This window comes from Pelmatolapia mariae, linkage group LG1 (genome assembly GCF_036321145.2).
Source record: "Pelmatolapia mariae isolate MD_Pm_ZW linkage group LG1, Pm_UMD_F_2, whole genome shotgun sequence".
NCBI lineage: Eukaryota > Metazoa > Chordata > Actinopteri > Cichliformes > Cichlidae > Pelmatolapia > Pelmatolapia mariae.
Window position 1 is genome coordinate 13707248 of NC_086227.1, and position 17102 is coordinate 13724349.

The 17102-nt window shown below is 39.5% G+C and overlaps 2 protein-coding genes across 2 annotated transcripts; one reads left to right on the forward strand and one right to left on the reverse strand.

Moving 5' to 3' along the window:
- The first annotated feature begins 3927 nt into the window (after positions 1 to 3927).
- Positions 3928 to 7678, forward strand: hdc (histidine decarboxylase). Its single transcript, XM_063485806.1, has 12 exons — positions 3928 to 3955; positions 4065 to 4237; positions 4348 to 4461; positions 4539 to 4661; positions 4757 to 4894; positions 4967 to 5110; positions 5598 to 5664; positions 5773 to 5935; positions 6065 to 6155; positions 6239 to 6337; positions 6446 to 6547; positions 6813 to 7678. Exons 1-12 carry the CDS (start codon positions 3928 to 3930, stop codon positions 7593 to 7595), a joined length of 2025 nt encoding a protein of 674 aa, XP_063341876.1. The 3' UTR covers positions 7596 to 7678.
- A 201-nt stretch (positions 7679 to 7879) lies between these two features.
- On the reverse strand, positions 7880 to 16887 carry LOC134636088 (long-chain fatty acid transport protein 2-like). The gene is made up of 10 exons (XM_063485935.1): positions 16422 to 16887; positions 15620 to 15829; positions 11986 to 12144; positions 11648 to 11772; positions 11293 to 11487; positions 10043 to 10133; positions 9769 to 9967; positions 8516 to 8613; positions 8143 to 8273; positions 7880 to 8053 (listed from the first exon to the last, which is right to left on the reverse strand). The coding sequence occupies exons 1-10, from the start codon at positions 16885 to 16887 to the stop codon at positions 7880 to 7882; spliced, it is 1848 nt and encodes a 615-aa protein (XP_063342005.1).
- Between the last annotated feature and the right edge of the window lie 215 nt (positions 16888 to 17102).

The window sequence follows — 17102 nt, forward strand, 5'->3', positions numbered from 1 at the left end:
TGTAGCGGTAGAAGGGTGATTATTTGGACTTACTTTCAGCCACAGGACATGGGCACTTTGCATTCACTGCATGAACTCCTCCGCATGCATATACAAAGTGTTGTGGAGTTAATAATGAGATTATGATGAGTTAACAATCTTTCTAAACAGCTCAAGCTTGGCTGAAACTGGTTCACGGATTAGAGCAATTGTTGGTGTTGCAGTGGCTCAGTCAAAGTCCAGACCTCAACTTGATTGAAATACTCTGGAGGAACTTTAAGAGCCCAAAAATAAGCATTTGTCTGCAAACATAAATGACCTGAAGCAATGCTGTAAAGAAAAATGGGTCAAAATTCCTGAGAGACCAATAAAGTCATACAGAAAATTGTTATTCCTGCTAAAGGGGGCTCTGCAAGCTGCTGGATCATGTGGTCTAATGAGTTTTTCACAGGGCTGCATAGAGACTCTACCTGCTCTTCAAATGGACAGCTGAAGTTGAGACAGAAGGAAAATGACGAACTGTTGAAGTCAACACAAAGAAAGCTTGTTTTTAAGTTCGCTCTGACCTTCAGCTTCTTTTCTTTCTTCTACTGTGATGGGCTTCCCATACATACAAAGGAATATATTCACATCTATATACAGTATGTAATTCCCTTTTACATCAAGGACATTGTACATTATGTATTGTATTGTACTGTAGTAATAGTCAGTTTTGAAGCTGAAAATGAATCTTTCTTTTTGAAAGCAGAGTGTACTTGTATTTTCTTAGGACTGCCCTATTAACAGTAGCTTACAGCCATGCCAGGCTGGTCTGTTGTACACACAATGGTTCAAATGGAACGGATAAGGGCACATAAGTGCTGCTTTTGTCACATTCATACCATGATTTAATAAATCAGCTGTTAAGTTGTGAGTTTTACATTAAAGTGATTTTAAAAAAAAAGTGAAATAAAACCATAAAAAAGTAAAGCTGTTATTAGATAAGTGACTTTCTGCATTACATTTTTTATTTGGTTCATTATTTTCTACCACCAAAATTCCTACTATGGAAGGGGAACATGTTTAAACTGACACTTGGTTGCTTTTCCCATTTTTTTAACCTTCGTTCACAGCCAGTCTCATCATTAGTCATTAGTTTTTCCTCTCTGCTCTTCATGCTGTTGTTTTGCTTTTTTTGGTTTGCATTATCAAGCTCAAAGTTTTCTTTGTGATGTTGCACAGCTATTTTCAGCTTATTTGAATAAAAGCAGCAGAATCAGACCAAATAAGAAGCACTCTCACTTTGATGTCACAAGGCAGCGATCAGGCTTCATTGCACAATAATGCTTAAACCCGCTTTCATCAGGCTCAGCCTCTCAAATTTAAAAGCACACAAGGAGCACAATAGTCACAGTGTGCTATGCTCCATATCACATAACACTTATTTCTGTGTATAGTAACACAACCTCTCCTGCCATTAGTCATTGCATGCTACCAGTTTTCCTACATAAAATCAAAACTCTTTGTTCTTGATCAAATTTAAATAACCAGTTTGGCTAGTTTAGAAGAATCGTTAACCTATGTGACGGTTTGGAGACCAGATGTCAGATGTAAATATATCTACATAAACTCTATAACCATTGTAACAGTACTAAACGATACTTACGAAATTGTTAATAAATGGTTTATAAACTGTCCATGAACACTTCTTTGCAACTGTTAAGAAACACTGTAATTCATCTAGTAATAAATGTGTGTTTTAATAAACAGTCTCTTAAAGATTAGGCAGAGAGTTGTGCAGCGACGTAGATCACAAGGCAGCCAGTCCAGAGACCATGTTTCATGTCCTGTGTCACTCTCAGATTGGTTTGGCTCAGGAAAAGTTTGTGATTTTGGTTAAACTAGACCCATTCTCAAAATTAACTCTGCACACTGGAGAAGGTACGTACCTACTAGTACCTACTTAAATGTGACCCAAAAGGCTCCGTATTGTGCACAAGGAGCCATGATTGCATGTTGTTTACACCCAGTTCTGACTCTACCATCTAAATGTGGCAGGAAAAATCTACTCATCAAACCAGGCAACATTTTTCACATTTTCTGCTGTCCAATTCTGGTGATCTGGTACAAACTGTGGCCTCTGTTTCCTGTTCTTAGCTGACAGGAGTGGATATCAGTGTGGTCTTCTGCTGCTGTAGTCCATCTGCTTCAAGGTTTGATGTGAAGAAATTTTTCCCAGAGAAGTCCTGCTCACTGGATATTTTCTCTTTCAGACCATTTCTCTGTCAACCCTCACACAGTCATTTAAATCACTTTTCTTTCCCATTAGATGCTGTCATGCTCATGTCAAATGGAGTTGTTGCTGTCTGACTGGCTCATTAGATACTTGCATTCACAAGCAGACAGTTGTATGTAAGAATGAGGAAGATCCACCTCACCTTTGCCACTAAAAGTGTGTCACAGTACTTGCAGCAAAGAACAGCCTGTGTGTATCTCTGGAACCACGCTGTTTTGAAACAATGTCAGACTCTGACATCGTGGGAATGTGGAGAAGTTCAGTGATGAAGCCTTTTCTTGCTCTCAAACCAGGCACATTTGATTAGAAGTTTCCATGTGAAGTTGCTAGTTCGCAGCTTTAATGAAGGAAATGATAGAATAAACACTCATGCAAGTGCATTTATGGATTTCTTTAACTTTGTGTGGTTCTTTTCATCTTATGTGACAAAACTAATTACATTTTAAGTGAAAGAATTATACTATTAATAGAGAGCAGTAAATGGTTAATGGTAAAATAGCTAAAGTTTAATCAAGTACAAGTGTGCACAGTGTGTTACAAAAAATAACTACAAATGAATTAAAATAAATGAAAGAGTAAAAAAAATAAATCTTCCGTTGTTGCTTGCCAGTTATTCATTTTTGATTCATTAATTCATTGATTGATTAGATATGTTTACATATGTTTACATATGTCTTAGATAAACATGGTCCGGTGCTTTATTAATTTCAGTGTGCTTGCTCTCTCTCTGTGACTTACCAATAACGCGTGCTTTGTAGGTTTGAATTGTGGCTCGATTGTCATCCAGCGACTGGTTTCCCCTGAGCACCACATGAGAGCTATCACATGCTGAGCACAATGCATAGTAAACAGTGCAGTGTGCGAACAGTCCAGGTGCTGCTCAGGCTTTTGTCAGGGTTTAAAAGGCTGCAATAAGCTAATGACATAAATGGTTTTCCCTCATCATCCCAGTACCTTTTACTGTGTTTACATTTATTGTTTGTTTATTTTTTTTTACCTATTACTTTGTGAAGAGTCATCATGCATTGAAAATATCGCTCATCATGATCCATCATCATTCATAACCCATTGGGGTGAGAAGAGGCGAGGAAATAAGACTGAAGGTTAATTGTATCGAATTGTGTTTCCCTAAAGATTATGGGTCAGAGAGATGTCACCGAATATATAATTTACACACACACACACACACACACACACACACACACACACACACACACAAAGAAAAAAAAGCATAAACCTTGTGAGGGGGCCTGAACACCAGTTTGAAAATATAAGGATCTCTGTATAATCTGATTTGACACATAAATTATTTTTTCTGCATTACAGAGGGATTCAGGTGTAATGGTGAAAAAGAATTCTTCATAACTTTTTATAACCTATTACACTATTGATTATATTGTTCTAATCCTGTATCATTTCACATGGATATGAAAAAAAAAAGAAGTCCCCGGCTGCAAGTGGAAAGTAAATATTTAGTGCAAATGTGAAGCCAGTGATGGAAAAAATACATGAAAGACATTTGCCTTGTGGTTCAAATGCGTCACCAATTTGGGGCGTGTTCTTCACAACAGGATCTATATAGTAGTGTAATCTCTGCTCCCAAATACACAAAGCCTCACTGCAGTCACCTGTTACACACAACAAAGTAACTCGAAGAGGTCTCATCTCCGAAAATGCAAGCTGAGGAATACAATCGCAGAGGTAATCATGGACTCATTTTGGATGATGTTGATATTTAACTTCAAATGCCAACAAGCACATAATAAAGAAAATGAATAGAAATAACTTGTAGTGATCTCTTACTGATCAGGTAAGGAGATGGTGGACTACATCACAAAGTACCTGGGCTCCATCAGGGAGAGGAGGGTCATTCCTGATGTGAAACCTGGCTACATGAGGCAGCTTCTTCCTGAGGCTGCACCTACGGAGCCGGAGGACTGGGAGAATATCTTCAATGACATTGAAAAGGTCATCATGCCAGGGGTAAGTGTCACAGCAAAACCCAATTCGAATTCACCTTGCTTGCTCAGTTCACTGAAATGATCATGAAATACATTTACGGCAAGCAAGTGTTTTCCTATCTCTCTGCCCAGGTGGTTCACTGGCAGAGCCCTCACATGCACGCCTACTATCCCAGTCTGACTTCATGGCCCTCTATGCTCGGGGATATGCTGGCAGATGCAATCAACTGTGTTGGGTTCACCTGGGTAAGCAACGACCAAAAAGACAATCAATCAGATGGTACCATCTGCTTCAGTGATGTCCTATTTGCTTGTTTTTTCAGGCCTCAAGCCCAGCATGCACAGAGCTGGAAATGAATGTGATGGACTGGCTGTGTAAAGCACTAGAGCTCCCCTCTTTCTTTCTTCACTACCATCCTGAGAGCAGAGGTGGAGGCATCCTGCAGGTGTGCAACATCCTAATCTGTTTGCTCTAAAGCCACGAAGTTTACAGTCTTTCAGAGCCTCATTTTGTTTCTGACCTACTTGGCTCTCTCGTCAGAGTACAGTCAGTGAGAGCACGCTGGTTGCTCTGCTGGCAGCCAGGAAAGACAAAATCCTGCAGCTGCGGGCCGAGCTTGACCAGGACGTGGACGACTCGGTCATAAACTCAAGACTAGTGGCCTACGCTTCAGATCAGGTAAGCTGCACAGCAGCTTCCTATCAGCCTGATAAACTGAACCGTGAAGCTGATCAGATGTTGCTTTTATAGGCTCATTCGTCAGTTGAAAAGGCAGGACTGATCTCACTGGTGAAGATCAGGTTTCTGCCGACCGATGACGAGTTGTCTCTGAGAGGAGACACTTTGAAACAAGCCATACAAGAAGACAGGGCAAGAGGACTTGTCCCCTTCCTGGTATGTGTGTTTGAAACCTCAATGGGACATTTCTGCAGAGAATTTAAGAATCCCCATATTGTTTTGAATCTAGTAGCTTACACCGAATGCCTAACATGTGCCACAATACCCATCACATTTTTAAAAGTATATACTAATAAGGTGACGCTGCAGCATATAAAAATCAGAATCGGCAGACTTTAGCATCAGCCAATCAGTGCCTTTGTTTGATTTTTCTGCTGCACGGCAAACACAGATGCATGCAGAAACTGTTTTTCTAGAAGCTGAGGTTCAGCTTCATTTCTTTTAAAACTGAAAAACTGTCCAAATAATTTTTTTTTAAACTTGGAAAAAAATATGAAAAAAGTAGCAAAACTTTGTACATCATTAATCGGGACACTTGTATATCATCTCATATCATGAGGAAACTGTGATTTTTAGCTTCAAAAGTACACAACAAACCCGTGTCGCATGTTGGATCTCATCTGACCCGTTCTGTCATTTTCAGCTGTGTTCAACTCTGGGAACTACAGGAGTGTGTGCCTTCGATAAGCTATCGGAACTGGGACCAGTCTGTGTGTCTTCTAATTTTACTTCCAAATCATACTGCAGAGTCAGACTTTTCTTTTTTTTCTTTGCATACATAAGATGAAGTTAGATGTGAAATAGAAATCTTTTTGCAGGTGAGGAAGAGGAACTCTGGCTCCATGTTGATGCTGCGTATGCTGGCTCTGCCTACTTTTGTCCGGAGCTCCGCTGGTCAATGAAGGGCATTGAATTTGCACACTCTTTTGTTTTCAACCCTTCTAAGTGGATGATGGTCCATTTTGACTGCACAGCATTCTGGTATGTAGAGACATTTAAGCCATACCTCAACTCTGTCTCTATAATATCTGCAAAATTAGATCTGACAAAGTGCAAATTTAAACAGAAGAATGCTTTTAAGCTGGTAATTTAATTAACTGTTGATCTCAGGGTAAAGGATAAATACAAGCTCCAGCAGACCTTCAGTGTTGATCCTGTTTACCTCAGACATGAAAACTCACAGGCAGCCACCGACTTTATGGTTCGTCATCATCACTTATTCACCAGTTCAAAATGTTACAGTCTCATCTGAAGCGATTACACTACTTTTTTTCTTTGGTTCAGCACTGGCAAATACCTCTCAGTCGACGCTTCCGTGCTCTGAAGCTCTGGTTTGTGCTGCGCTCCTTTGGATTGAAAAACCTCCAGGCTCATATCAGACATGCAAGTGGCATTCTTCTAAAATAGATATCAATATTAGATTTCCATTATAGAAAGTGTATTTAATGTGAAGTTCTTTTTGTTTGTTTGCTTTGTTTGTTTGTTTTTTAGGGGATTGAGATGGCAAAACTCTTGGAGTCTCATATTAAGAGCAACACAGATTTTGAGGTTCCTGCTAAGAGGCACCTCGGCCTGGTGGTCTTCTGCCTGAAAGTATGCAACTTGTCCTTGTACCTGAATTGTGCAGTAAACTATAAATAAGTTGACCTTATAGCTTTGTTGAGCAACAGAAAATCATTACTGACATGTGCTAAGAAGTCCCTATTAGACCTTGTTTAATGGTGGTTTGTAATATACCTGAATGTGGTCAGCTAGTTCCCAGGTGAAATGGCAAAAATAGTAGAAAAAGGGTAAACACAGATGTGTTAGTGAGGGTTTTGTGGCCTTGTGAACATTTTATTGTATCTTCTTTTTGTAGGGAGGGAACGCTTTGACCCAGGAGCTGCTAAGGAGACTGACCCGGTCAGGCACCATGTACCTCATCCCTGCGGATATTTATACCAAACGCATCATCCGGTTTACGGTGACCTCACAGTACACTACTGCCGATGACATCCTCAGGGACTGGGGCATTATCTGCAAAACAGCTTCCACTCTCCTGGCTGATACACAGACTTTGAATTATGCAGACCAGTCACAATCAGGGGAAGATGATGTAATAGGTGATGAAGAATACCAAGACCCGGTCTTAGACACCGGGTCTGATGAGAAAGAGGATGCTGTTGCCAGGCTGGAAAAAGCTCAAGTGGAGTTGTGGATTGACAAGGCTTGGAATCGTTCTAGAAGACCAATGCGATCTCTTAGCTGCAACAGCGAGCCCCTGCCTTACACTTATATCAGGCCCCTGTGTGGCTATGATTTTGAAACGAGGCCTATAGTCGAAGATGCCGCTGGTGGCCTTCCTGTGCCTTCAACAACAGGATCTGGTGCGACAATAAATATTGAGATGCCGCCTTCAAATGATCTGGGAAAACAGGTCCTGAAAAAGCTGACAAAGTTCTACAGCGTTCCCAGCTTCTGTAACCAGTGGGTGCAGTGTGGTCGGCACCAGCTCTGCTGCCCTCTGAAGGTTTCTCCAGCAGCTCAAAAGCACTTACCCTCCACCTGCAGAAGAGTGAACTGTATGTCTTCCTCTGCTGTAACAAACACAGCCCCCCCTCCTACGCCACTGGAAACTTCCACTGCTCCTAAACTCCTCTGATGAGCCCAGAAGTGTACCTCAAATCCACACAATAATTCACCTATTGATTGAAAAGCAGTTTACTTCAGCACACAGTCAACCAACACAGTCACCAAATAACAGTGTCAGCGATTTACTCATATAAAAATCATTAAAAAACAAAGTATTTCAGACTAAAATGTGTTGAAATATAAAAAAAAAAATTAAATGCATGCCACTATATGTTTGTATATCCACAATGTAAAGATTAATGTAAACACTAATCTTTTTGAGAGTGACAATAAAAAAATCAGCGCTGAACTCGTTTAAAGCCTGAGTCTTCCTTCTGCAATGCAGTTGAATATCTCCTGAGTCATGGGTATGTAGCCCTTATTGTCTTCCAGGTAAAACAGAGGATCCTTGATGAGAGCAGGGTTAAAACCTTCCTCTGCCAGCTTCACCTTCATCTGCTTAAAGGTGCTAGTCACTACCAATGCATCCTGCCAGAGAAGAATGAAATGGTTACTGGATTATTGTTAAGATATATGCAGATAAATCTTAATGTGATCATACTTTGAACTTTATTTACCTGTATGCGAACGAAGCGTGGTCTTGCGTAGCTGGGCAAGTAGTTTTTGACATGCTGATATAGAGCTTTGCCATCAAAGTCCATATTTTCTTTCAGTTTCAGTGCTGCCATTCCAATTCTTCCCTCATGTCCTATTCAGTGAAGGTCAAAGTAAAAAGAAGAAAAAATACCCCTCAGAATCCTGACGTTAATCCAAAAATTCAGAGTTTTTCCTCAGTGTGTCAGAAATATGCGTTTTTTAGAATTCCAAGAAAAAACTTCAGAATTCTGAATTTTTTCTTAGAATTCTGGAATTAAATATTTGTAATATTTATGAGACATCCATCACAATAATCTTGGTTATTCTGAAACTTGCTTTTAGTGTCATTATTACCTGGAACCTTCACACCATAGACATTAGCCTCTTCAACAAAGTCAACTGTGAGCAGGTGGTCAGCCACCTCTGTGGTTGCCACATTTTCTCCTTTCCACCTGTAACAGATATAATACAGAGTATTTGCAGAACTCAGCTGCAGTGTATCTTTTTACAGCAGGAACACACAAAAGTAACAAACTTCCCTAAAACACTGAGATAATAGTTCATCAAAGATGTTTAAGTTTAACTATAAAGAATAAAATACTGAAAGCAATGAGATTCACCACAGTGTCTGTAATTCTGAAATTATATATGATATATCCTAAATTTGAGGGTTTTACTGTTTTTTCCATAGCTTAAATTCTATTTCAAGTGAAGAAGTAAAATTTCTGGCCTTATTTTACAACTATAACCCCAGCCTGGGTTAAAGGGTTTGTAAGCAATCTGTTAAACATTCATCCAGCTGTTCCAGGACAGAAGGACAACTGCTGCCTAAGCGAAAACCCGTAGTGATCCCGTACGTGTCAGGAGTATTGGATCAGTTGAGATGCATTTTTTCTAAACACTGCGTCTTGGTGGCTTTTAAACCCCAAAACACGCTGCACCAAAAATTGGTCCACCCCAAGGATCGGGTTCCCCAACACAAACAGAGTAATATAGTGTATGCTGTAAAGTGCCAGGAGGATTGCCAGGATTTATACATTTACAGGGCAGTGGACACTCTTTCAAGGATGAGGATGTACACATCCTGGACAGGGAGAAACCCTGGTTTGAGTGCGGAGTCAAGGAGGCCATTTACGTGAAAAGGCAAAGACCATCTCTGAATCGAGGAGGCGGCCTAAGGGTACATCTTTCGCCATTTTACAATGCTGTGATTGCAGCCATTCCCCAACTCTCTGCTAATGGTACTCATGGCCATTGATCAATGTCCTTTGATCAGTGGGCCTTGATCAGTAGTTGCTGATCAATGGTCATGAGAATTTGTATATTAATGATCAAGGAACTGACCTCCCAGCCCATTGTTCCTTCAGTGGTGCTAGTTTTAGTCATGTTTATAAGATTGGGGAGAACTGCAGTCAGCTGAGACTAAAGAAGTCACTTGGGTGAGCGACATAACGTTTCTCCCACTGAAAACGCTACGTCCAGATGAACAGAATCAACTTTTTGGGGGTCACACTAAGTTGTGCTTTTAAGACAAAAAACAATCTCTGGTACTCCTTATCCTGACTTTTCGTCCGGATTGTCAAATTCATTTAATATGTTTCACAGACCTGAAAGTGTCTCCAATGCGGTCTTGAAAGAAGATGAATCCCTCGTCGTCAATCTTTAGAAGGTCGCCACTGTTAAAGTACACGTCGCCCTTCTCGAACACATCTCTTAGCTTCTTCTTGTCTGTCTGCTGCTTGTCCTTGGCATAGCCACTGAAGGGTGTTCTTTTCCCAATCTTTGCCACAAGCAGACCAGTTTCTCCTGTGAGTAAAAGTAACAGTATACGTTTAAATAGTAGCTTAAAAGGCAAGACAGCACTTTAGGAAACAGGCTCACCTCTTGGGACTTCAACACAAAATCCTCTAGAGTCTCTGAATGGCTCCTCTTTTTCTGTGTCAAACCTTATGAGGGCATATTTGCATGCCATCTGAAACAGTTTACAGATGAGAACATTGAAGAGACTAAGCAGTTAGTCATATAAATCATGCTACATCTCCATATACAGAGGTCCAGTTAGCCTCTGAAAAAAGGTTCCCTGGCCTCACAGAGACTCACAGCCAATTGTCCACCAGTGGCACTAGTTTCAGCCATTATGCAAATGTACTCTTTATAAGGTTGGGTAAATCTGCATTCAGCTGAGACTGAAATTACTTTGATGAGTGACAAAACATTTCTCCCTCTAAAAAAGCTATGACCTAAGCCATGGTCCTTCTAAGCATGGCTTAGGTTTGCAAAATTCATCTGAACAAACCACAAGACCTTTGGGAAAATGGACAGACGAGACCAAAGTGGAGATGCTTGTGCACAGTGGCATATTTTGTGAAAAACAAACACCTCATAGAAACTGTGAAGCAGGATGGTGAAAAAGAGATGATCTGGACTAGTTTTGCAGCCAAAGAACCTGATCACCTTGCAGTCATTAACTTGACCATGAACTCCTCTGTAAACCAGTATTCTTGAGTCAAATGTGAGACCATCTGTCTGACAACTGAAGCGACCTGAAGTGACATTATAAAGAAAGGTGGACTAATATTATAGTTTTATAATTATGTAACTTTAGAATTGAAAGAGGGTGTGCTTTCTTTTTTACATGGCTGTATCTACCCATCTTCATAACCTTGCTCCTCCATATTTATCTGATCTTCTTCATACATACTGATTCCCTCATACACTCCGCTCTTCTTCAGCTTCCCTTCTGTCTGTTCCACCTGCTCGCCTGACTACCATTGGACTTAGAGCCTTTAGTTATTCTGCCCCGAGACTTTGGAATGCACTTCCACCAGATCTCTGGACTACAAACTCTCTCATTACTTAAAAATCACGTCTCAAAACCCATCTATTCAAAATTGCATAGCCTTGATTCCGTCTTAGTCTATTTTTACATTGCTTAGCTTTTATATTTGCTTTTATACTTTCATGCTTGCTTTTTTTTCTTATTTACCTTTATGTTTAAAGTTTATTTTGCGATATTTTATTATACTGTATTGTTGCTACTGTTTTGTATTATTATAAGGTGACCTTGAGGGTCTTGAAGGCACCTATAAATAAAATGTATTATTATTATTTTTATTATTATTACATCTTACTTTGTAGAGAAAATGTTCTCTGCCCATAGCTCCAATTTTCCCACCATAGTTGATAAAGCCAACATTCCCTTCAGTTGCTCCGTAGCATTCATGGATACAAATGTTCCCAAATCGCTCCAGGAACTCAACCCAGGTGTCTTCCCTTATTCCATTTCCTACGGCCAGTCGGACCTTATGATCCTTGTCATTGTCTCTCTAAAAGAAGGCCAAAGGAGAGGTGAGAACATAAACAATGACCATAAGAAACATTGCTCCTGACTGAAGCAGGTTGGTAGAAATCATTAAAACAGTTTGCGCTTCTAATGCATGTCCCAATATTGTCATTAGTAAATTATGACCTTAAACTTGTGTTTACCTTCAGTGTGTTGCAGAGGTAGCGCATAACCTCGCCTATGTACTGGATGACAGTCACATTGTACTTTCTACAGTCATTCCAAAAGTTGGAGGCAGAGAACTTGCTTCTCAAAACAACAGTGGTGCCTAAAAATGGAAAGATACAGAGTTCAGCAAATATGCCGCTTCATGCTAAGAGTTCAGTGTTGTAAACTCTGCAAGGTGAACTTTAGGACTTCAAAGTACAAACAATGGAATCGGGTGTAGTTTGAGGTCATGTATATGTTGGTTTAACCTGCAATACATTCAGGTGAAATCTTGATTTGTGGTTTTATATTTAGGTAATGTTTCATGTATCACCTCTTTCTATAGCTCCACAAAGTCCCATAAGAAAAGCAGCACTGTGATACAGAGGCAGATATATGTAGATGACATCATCTGAGCGCACACCAACAAAAGACAAGAGAAAACTTCCCATCCAAACCCTCTCGTGGTTAAGCACAGCTGCTTTTGGAAGCCCTGTAAAAACACACAGTTTGTCCTCATTCTCAGGTGTGCCACCAATTTAATACTGTGAACTGTGAAAACTATAACACTGTAGAGACATGGGTCAATATTCTGCTTAGATAAATAGATTTTTACATTTTAATATTTTTCATTACAGGATTATTTCATTTATTTATTTTTATTTAGTTGGGTTCTTTTTTTTTTTTGTTTTTTTTGTTTGTTTTTTTACACATTAACTGGTACCTTACACCCAATACAAATAAAATATTCCTTTTTGGATATACATGAATTACACTTCTTATCTATAGCGTATACCTGTGTACAAGGAGTCTGGCTGTATCGCTTACATGTTGGCTAAAATAACGAAAACATATTATTTACTCTTATAAATGAAGTAAGCTAACTAAAACAAGGAAAGTCAGGCAGTTTCTTTCATGTGAGCGTCGCTTTGAGGTTAATTTCCACCCGTCTCTCTTTTCTTTTTAAAATCCCAGACATCCCTCTTAACGGATCCAACCTACCTACTGCTCTGGCGCTCAGCATCAGTTAGGAGCGCGTGCACCTGGACCAAACCAAATGATGAAATAATGAGGGGGGGTAACTGGATTTTTATTAAAACCAGTGCTTGGAAACAAACACGTCTACCCTTGGGAAGCAATTATTTTATGGTGATAGGTTAATAATTTTCATGAAAAAAGCGACTGTTGTGCTGTTTTCATGGGATCCTGTCAGTCATTAGAATCGTCATCTCTTTTCTTCCCACTCTGCACAATTTTGTACTTGTAAATCAGTTTTGTACTTGTAAATCAGGATTTGTATGTGTGAAAAGAATTTGTGTGTGCGTAAAAAAGATTTGTATGTGTAAAAAGAATTTGTGTGTGTAAAAAAGATTTGTATGTGTGAAAAGAATTTGTGTGTGTGTGTAAAAAAGATTTGTATGTGTAAAAAGAATTTGTGTGTGTGTAAAAAAGATTTGTGTGTGGACTTAGCCAAAAAAAAAACCCATGTGAATCTCTGCAAGTTACAAGTACGAATTTTGACCCTATTTTTCTTCCTTTCATCTGATTGGTCAATGTCATGTCAATCACAAATGTAACAATCCAATCAGAGAACAGATGGGTTTGGCTGTCGGAGGGGCGCTTTTTTGAACTGCAGGTCCTTGAAGGGTAATACAGTTTGAAGCTGGAGGATTTCTATATAAATATCCGATAGCAGCTAGGTCCCCTAACTTTCAGCAGCTGTTGAAAGTATAAAGTTGTGGTATATCAGTGGTTAGAAATACCATTATACTTGGAAGTAGACATATCAGATGCTTTGTGGGCCAATGGGTTGAAGAAGATTAAAGAATGCTCTGTTAATGCCAGACTACAACTTATACAGTTCAAGATCCTTCATCGTTTGCATTTTTCTAAAACAAAGCTATGCAGCATTTTTCCGTCTATTTCGTCTTTATGTGACAGATGCAAAGCAGTGGATGGAACCCTTGGTCACCTCTTCTGGTCTTGCCCCACACTCAGGAGTTTCTGGGCAGAGATATTTAATATATATAACAGGATTTATGACTTAAAATTAGAGCCGGATGGTGTACTTGCAGTGCTAGGCTGCTCCCTAACCTCATTGGCACTCAGACGACCTCTTCAGAAAGCCTTAATGTTTGGCATGATTGTAGCTAAAAGACTTATTCTTAGAGCCTGGAAATCACCATCTCCTCCACTGTTCAGGGTTTGGCTATATGAGATGATTGCTTGTTTGTATATTGAAGAGGTTCGTTATCGTTTGGCTGACACCCATTTTAAGTTTGTCGAAATCTGGGGCCCTTTTCTCAATCATATTAATGGGAATTCAACATAAACTTTAACCCTTTTTGACTGCACTTTGTGTTTGTGTGAAACTGAACTTCTGCCGGACCCTGATTCCTTCCTGGACCTGTTTCCCACATCTTTTGGACTTGGTGAACTCTCTGTTGCCCTGTCTAACCTCACACAGAAGATCATCTTCTTTGGACATTGGTGTTTCTTTTGAACTTTTGATTTGTACTGGCTAACTGGTGTATTTTTTTTCCTTTTCTTTCCTGTTTTTCGGTTTGGGTTTTTTTGTTGTGTGTTTGGTTTCTGGTTTTTCTTTTTTTTTCTGTGCTTAAATGTTATTGTTTTTGAATCTTATGTCCTTTGACTGGTGTGACGTTATGTAACTTTGAACTTAAAATCTTATAAATAAACATTTTAAAAAAAGAAAAAAGAAATACCATTATTACTTTAGGATTAGTTTAACACAAAGTCAGGGCTGACCTGGGACCATTGCTGTGAGTCACAGTGCGCAGCATAAAAGTCCTTTCACATCGAACGCAGGATGTGCTGCTAATGCTAACTAAAAGCAAAGGATCCAGAATTTGTTGCGCTGGCTGCTGGGCTCTGTGGGTTTTTGCAGCAGCTCTACCTGTACTAGATGCACCTGCTCCTTGTCGTTTCTATTTATGTCCTCTACAAGAGTTTCTGTTTTTTTGCTAGTTCTTCAAATGTTCAATAAAAACATGTATGCTAATTCATAACAAAGAAAGCTTTGTAGTGAAGACTGTCATTTCCAAAACACTGTTCCCCCCCCACCCCCGCGATCCGCAGCGCTGTTGAAAAGGTTGTGGAAGTCCCTGTATTAAGCACGTAGACCTGTGACACAAAAATCACCAAACTCGGACGACCACAGACTGTTTTCCTTCCTGGTGATGAAGGCAAACGCTGGGTTGGCATGTAAAAGGGCATTTATTCCCTTCAAGGACCTGCAGTTCAAAAAAGCGCCCCTCCACAGCCAAACCCATCTGTTCTCTGATTGGATTGTTACATTTGTGATTGACATGACATTGACCAATCAGATGAAAGGAAGAAAAATAGGGTCAAAATTCGTACTTGTAACTTGCAGAGATTCACATGGTTTTTTTTGGCTAAGTCCACACACAAATCTTTTTTACACACATACAAATTCTTTTTGCACATACAAATCTTTTTTACACACACACACAAATTCTTTTCACACATACAAATCTTTTTTACACACACACACAAATTCTTTTCACACATACAAATCTTTTTTACACACACACACAAATTCTTTTCACACATACAAATCTTTTTTACACACACACACAAATTCTTTTCACACATACAAATCTTTTTTACACACACACACAAATTCTTTTCACACATACAAATCTTTTTTACACACACACACAAATTCTTTTCACACATACAAATCTTTTTTACACACACACACAAATTCTTTTCACACATACAAATCTTTTTTACACACACACACAAATTCTTTTTACACATACAAATCTTTTTTACACACACACAAATTCTTTTCACACATACAAATCTTTTTTACACACACACAAATTCTTTTTACACATACAAATCCTGATTTACAAGTACAAAATATTTATGACCACATTTTGAGCCCATAAAGTCAAGGCCAGATAAGCCCTTGAGGTTACCTGTGGTTCCTGATGTGTAGATGTACACCGCAGGACTCTTGATGTTAATGCTGGCCCTGAGCTGAGGGGACAGGGGCTCGTCTGACTCCATCTGAATTTTGTCAGAGAGGCTTTCAATGCCGTCCACATGACAGTGCTCACGGAGGATAAACACACGGATACCCTGCTGCTTCAAAGTGGGCAGCACCTCCTCTATTGCTCCTTGAAGGTCTGAGAGAAAGGGAGGTAAAAAGAAAAGAGGTGCTGATCAGTCATTACCGGGTTATATACGTAAATGTGTGTTTAATAAACAGACTATCATAAGTTTTAATGGTGAAATTAACAAGATATACCCATGCAACTTTAGCGCAGTCCAACCCTCCCACATAAAAAAAATAGTCAGAGATACAAACAAATACTTTTAAATTAATTAGACAATATGATCACGTGATATTAAAAAAAGAAAGATATGCAGCACGTTTAACCTCCTAAGACCCGAACTCTTCCACGACATGCATTTTTAATTTCTCTTTGATATTTGGGCCCAATGAACGTAAAAACAAAGAATTACCAGATTATTTTTTTTACCTTATTTTTGTTTTTAAGAAAAATAAGAGGATATTCGTTTAAAATTTTGATAGAACAGTAGCAGTACAATGTCCTCGTAAGTGGATATCAGGCCCATGTAGGGCAAAATTGAGTATTTTGGTCTAAATAACCCAAAATGTGATGTCCACATATGTGGACGGCAGGTCCTAGGAGGTTAAAGTTAATTTCATTAAAACAAACGCCAACAGCTTACTGCAGTATTTACGCAGCTTACCAGCGCCAGCGATCAGGACTTTGGCTTCACAGCAGGAGAAACAGTGCAGCAGGGATTTGGATCTTATGTTGACGTTGAGGAAGGACGCTGTGCATCCCAGCTTGGACAGTGCGAGCCAGATCCATACAAACCACGGCTCGTTGCCCAAGAAGAGGGCTACCGTGTCCCCCTCCTTGAGGTGGGCATGCGTTAACAGAGCCCTGGCCACTTTGTTGCTTTCTCTGTCGGCTTGGCTGTACGTGTAGGAGCTTTCCTCGTAAACGATGAACTTCTTATGCGGATGCTCCGCCACTTTGCCCAGAAAACGATCTAAAATACTGTAAAACTTTTTCTCGATTCTGCTCAAGCGTATACCGACATAAATTGAAAGAAATGTGCAATGTAAATCTTTCAAAAAATAAGGATTCCGGAAGTAAATTAGTAAGGGTAAAACCGCCAACGCGGTGCACAAAATATATGCAATCATTTCTTTAATTCAAGAGGAATATGTCAGACCTGCTGCTGGATCCAAACGATCGACTTTCAGGAGCCTCCAGCACCTGTTGGATCATTTCCGTTTACGCCTCCTTAACTTTCTCTCCCTGTCTTTCCTCTTTTCTTTCTTTTTTCTTTACTGGGGAGGAGTCGTGGGAATTTGATGAAGTAGTAATAATTTAAAAATCGAGGAATTATATTTTTTTA

Bases quoted from the DNA above. Each gene is read 5' to 3' on its own strand.
- hdc (XM_063485806.1), top strand. From the start codon at position 3,928: ATGCAAGCTGAGGAATACAATCGCAGAG. The intron at 5,936-6,064 runs GTATGTAGAGAC...TGTTGATCTCAG, and splicing joins TTTGACTGCACAGCATTCTG to GGTAAAGGATAAATACAAGC. The intron at 6,548-6,812 runs GTATGCAACTTG...TTCTTTTTGTAG, and splicing joins TGGTGGTCTTCTGCCTGAAA to GGAGGGAACGCTTTGACCCA.
- LOC134636088 (XM_063485935.1), bottom strand. From the start codon at position 16,887: ATGATTGCATATATTTTGTGCACCGCGTTGGCGGTTTTACCCTTACTA. The intron at 9,968-10,042 runs GTGAGCCTGTTT...TTTTACTCACAG, and splicing joins TTGTGTTGAAGTCCCAAGAG to GAGAAACTGGTCTGCTTGTG. The intron at 8,614-9,768 runs GTCTGTGAAACA...TATCTGTTACAG, and splicing joins CGCATTGGAGACACTTTCAG to GTGGAAAGGAGAAAATGTGG.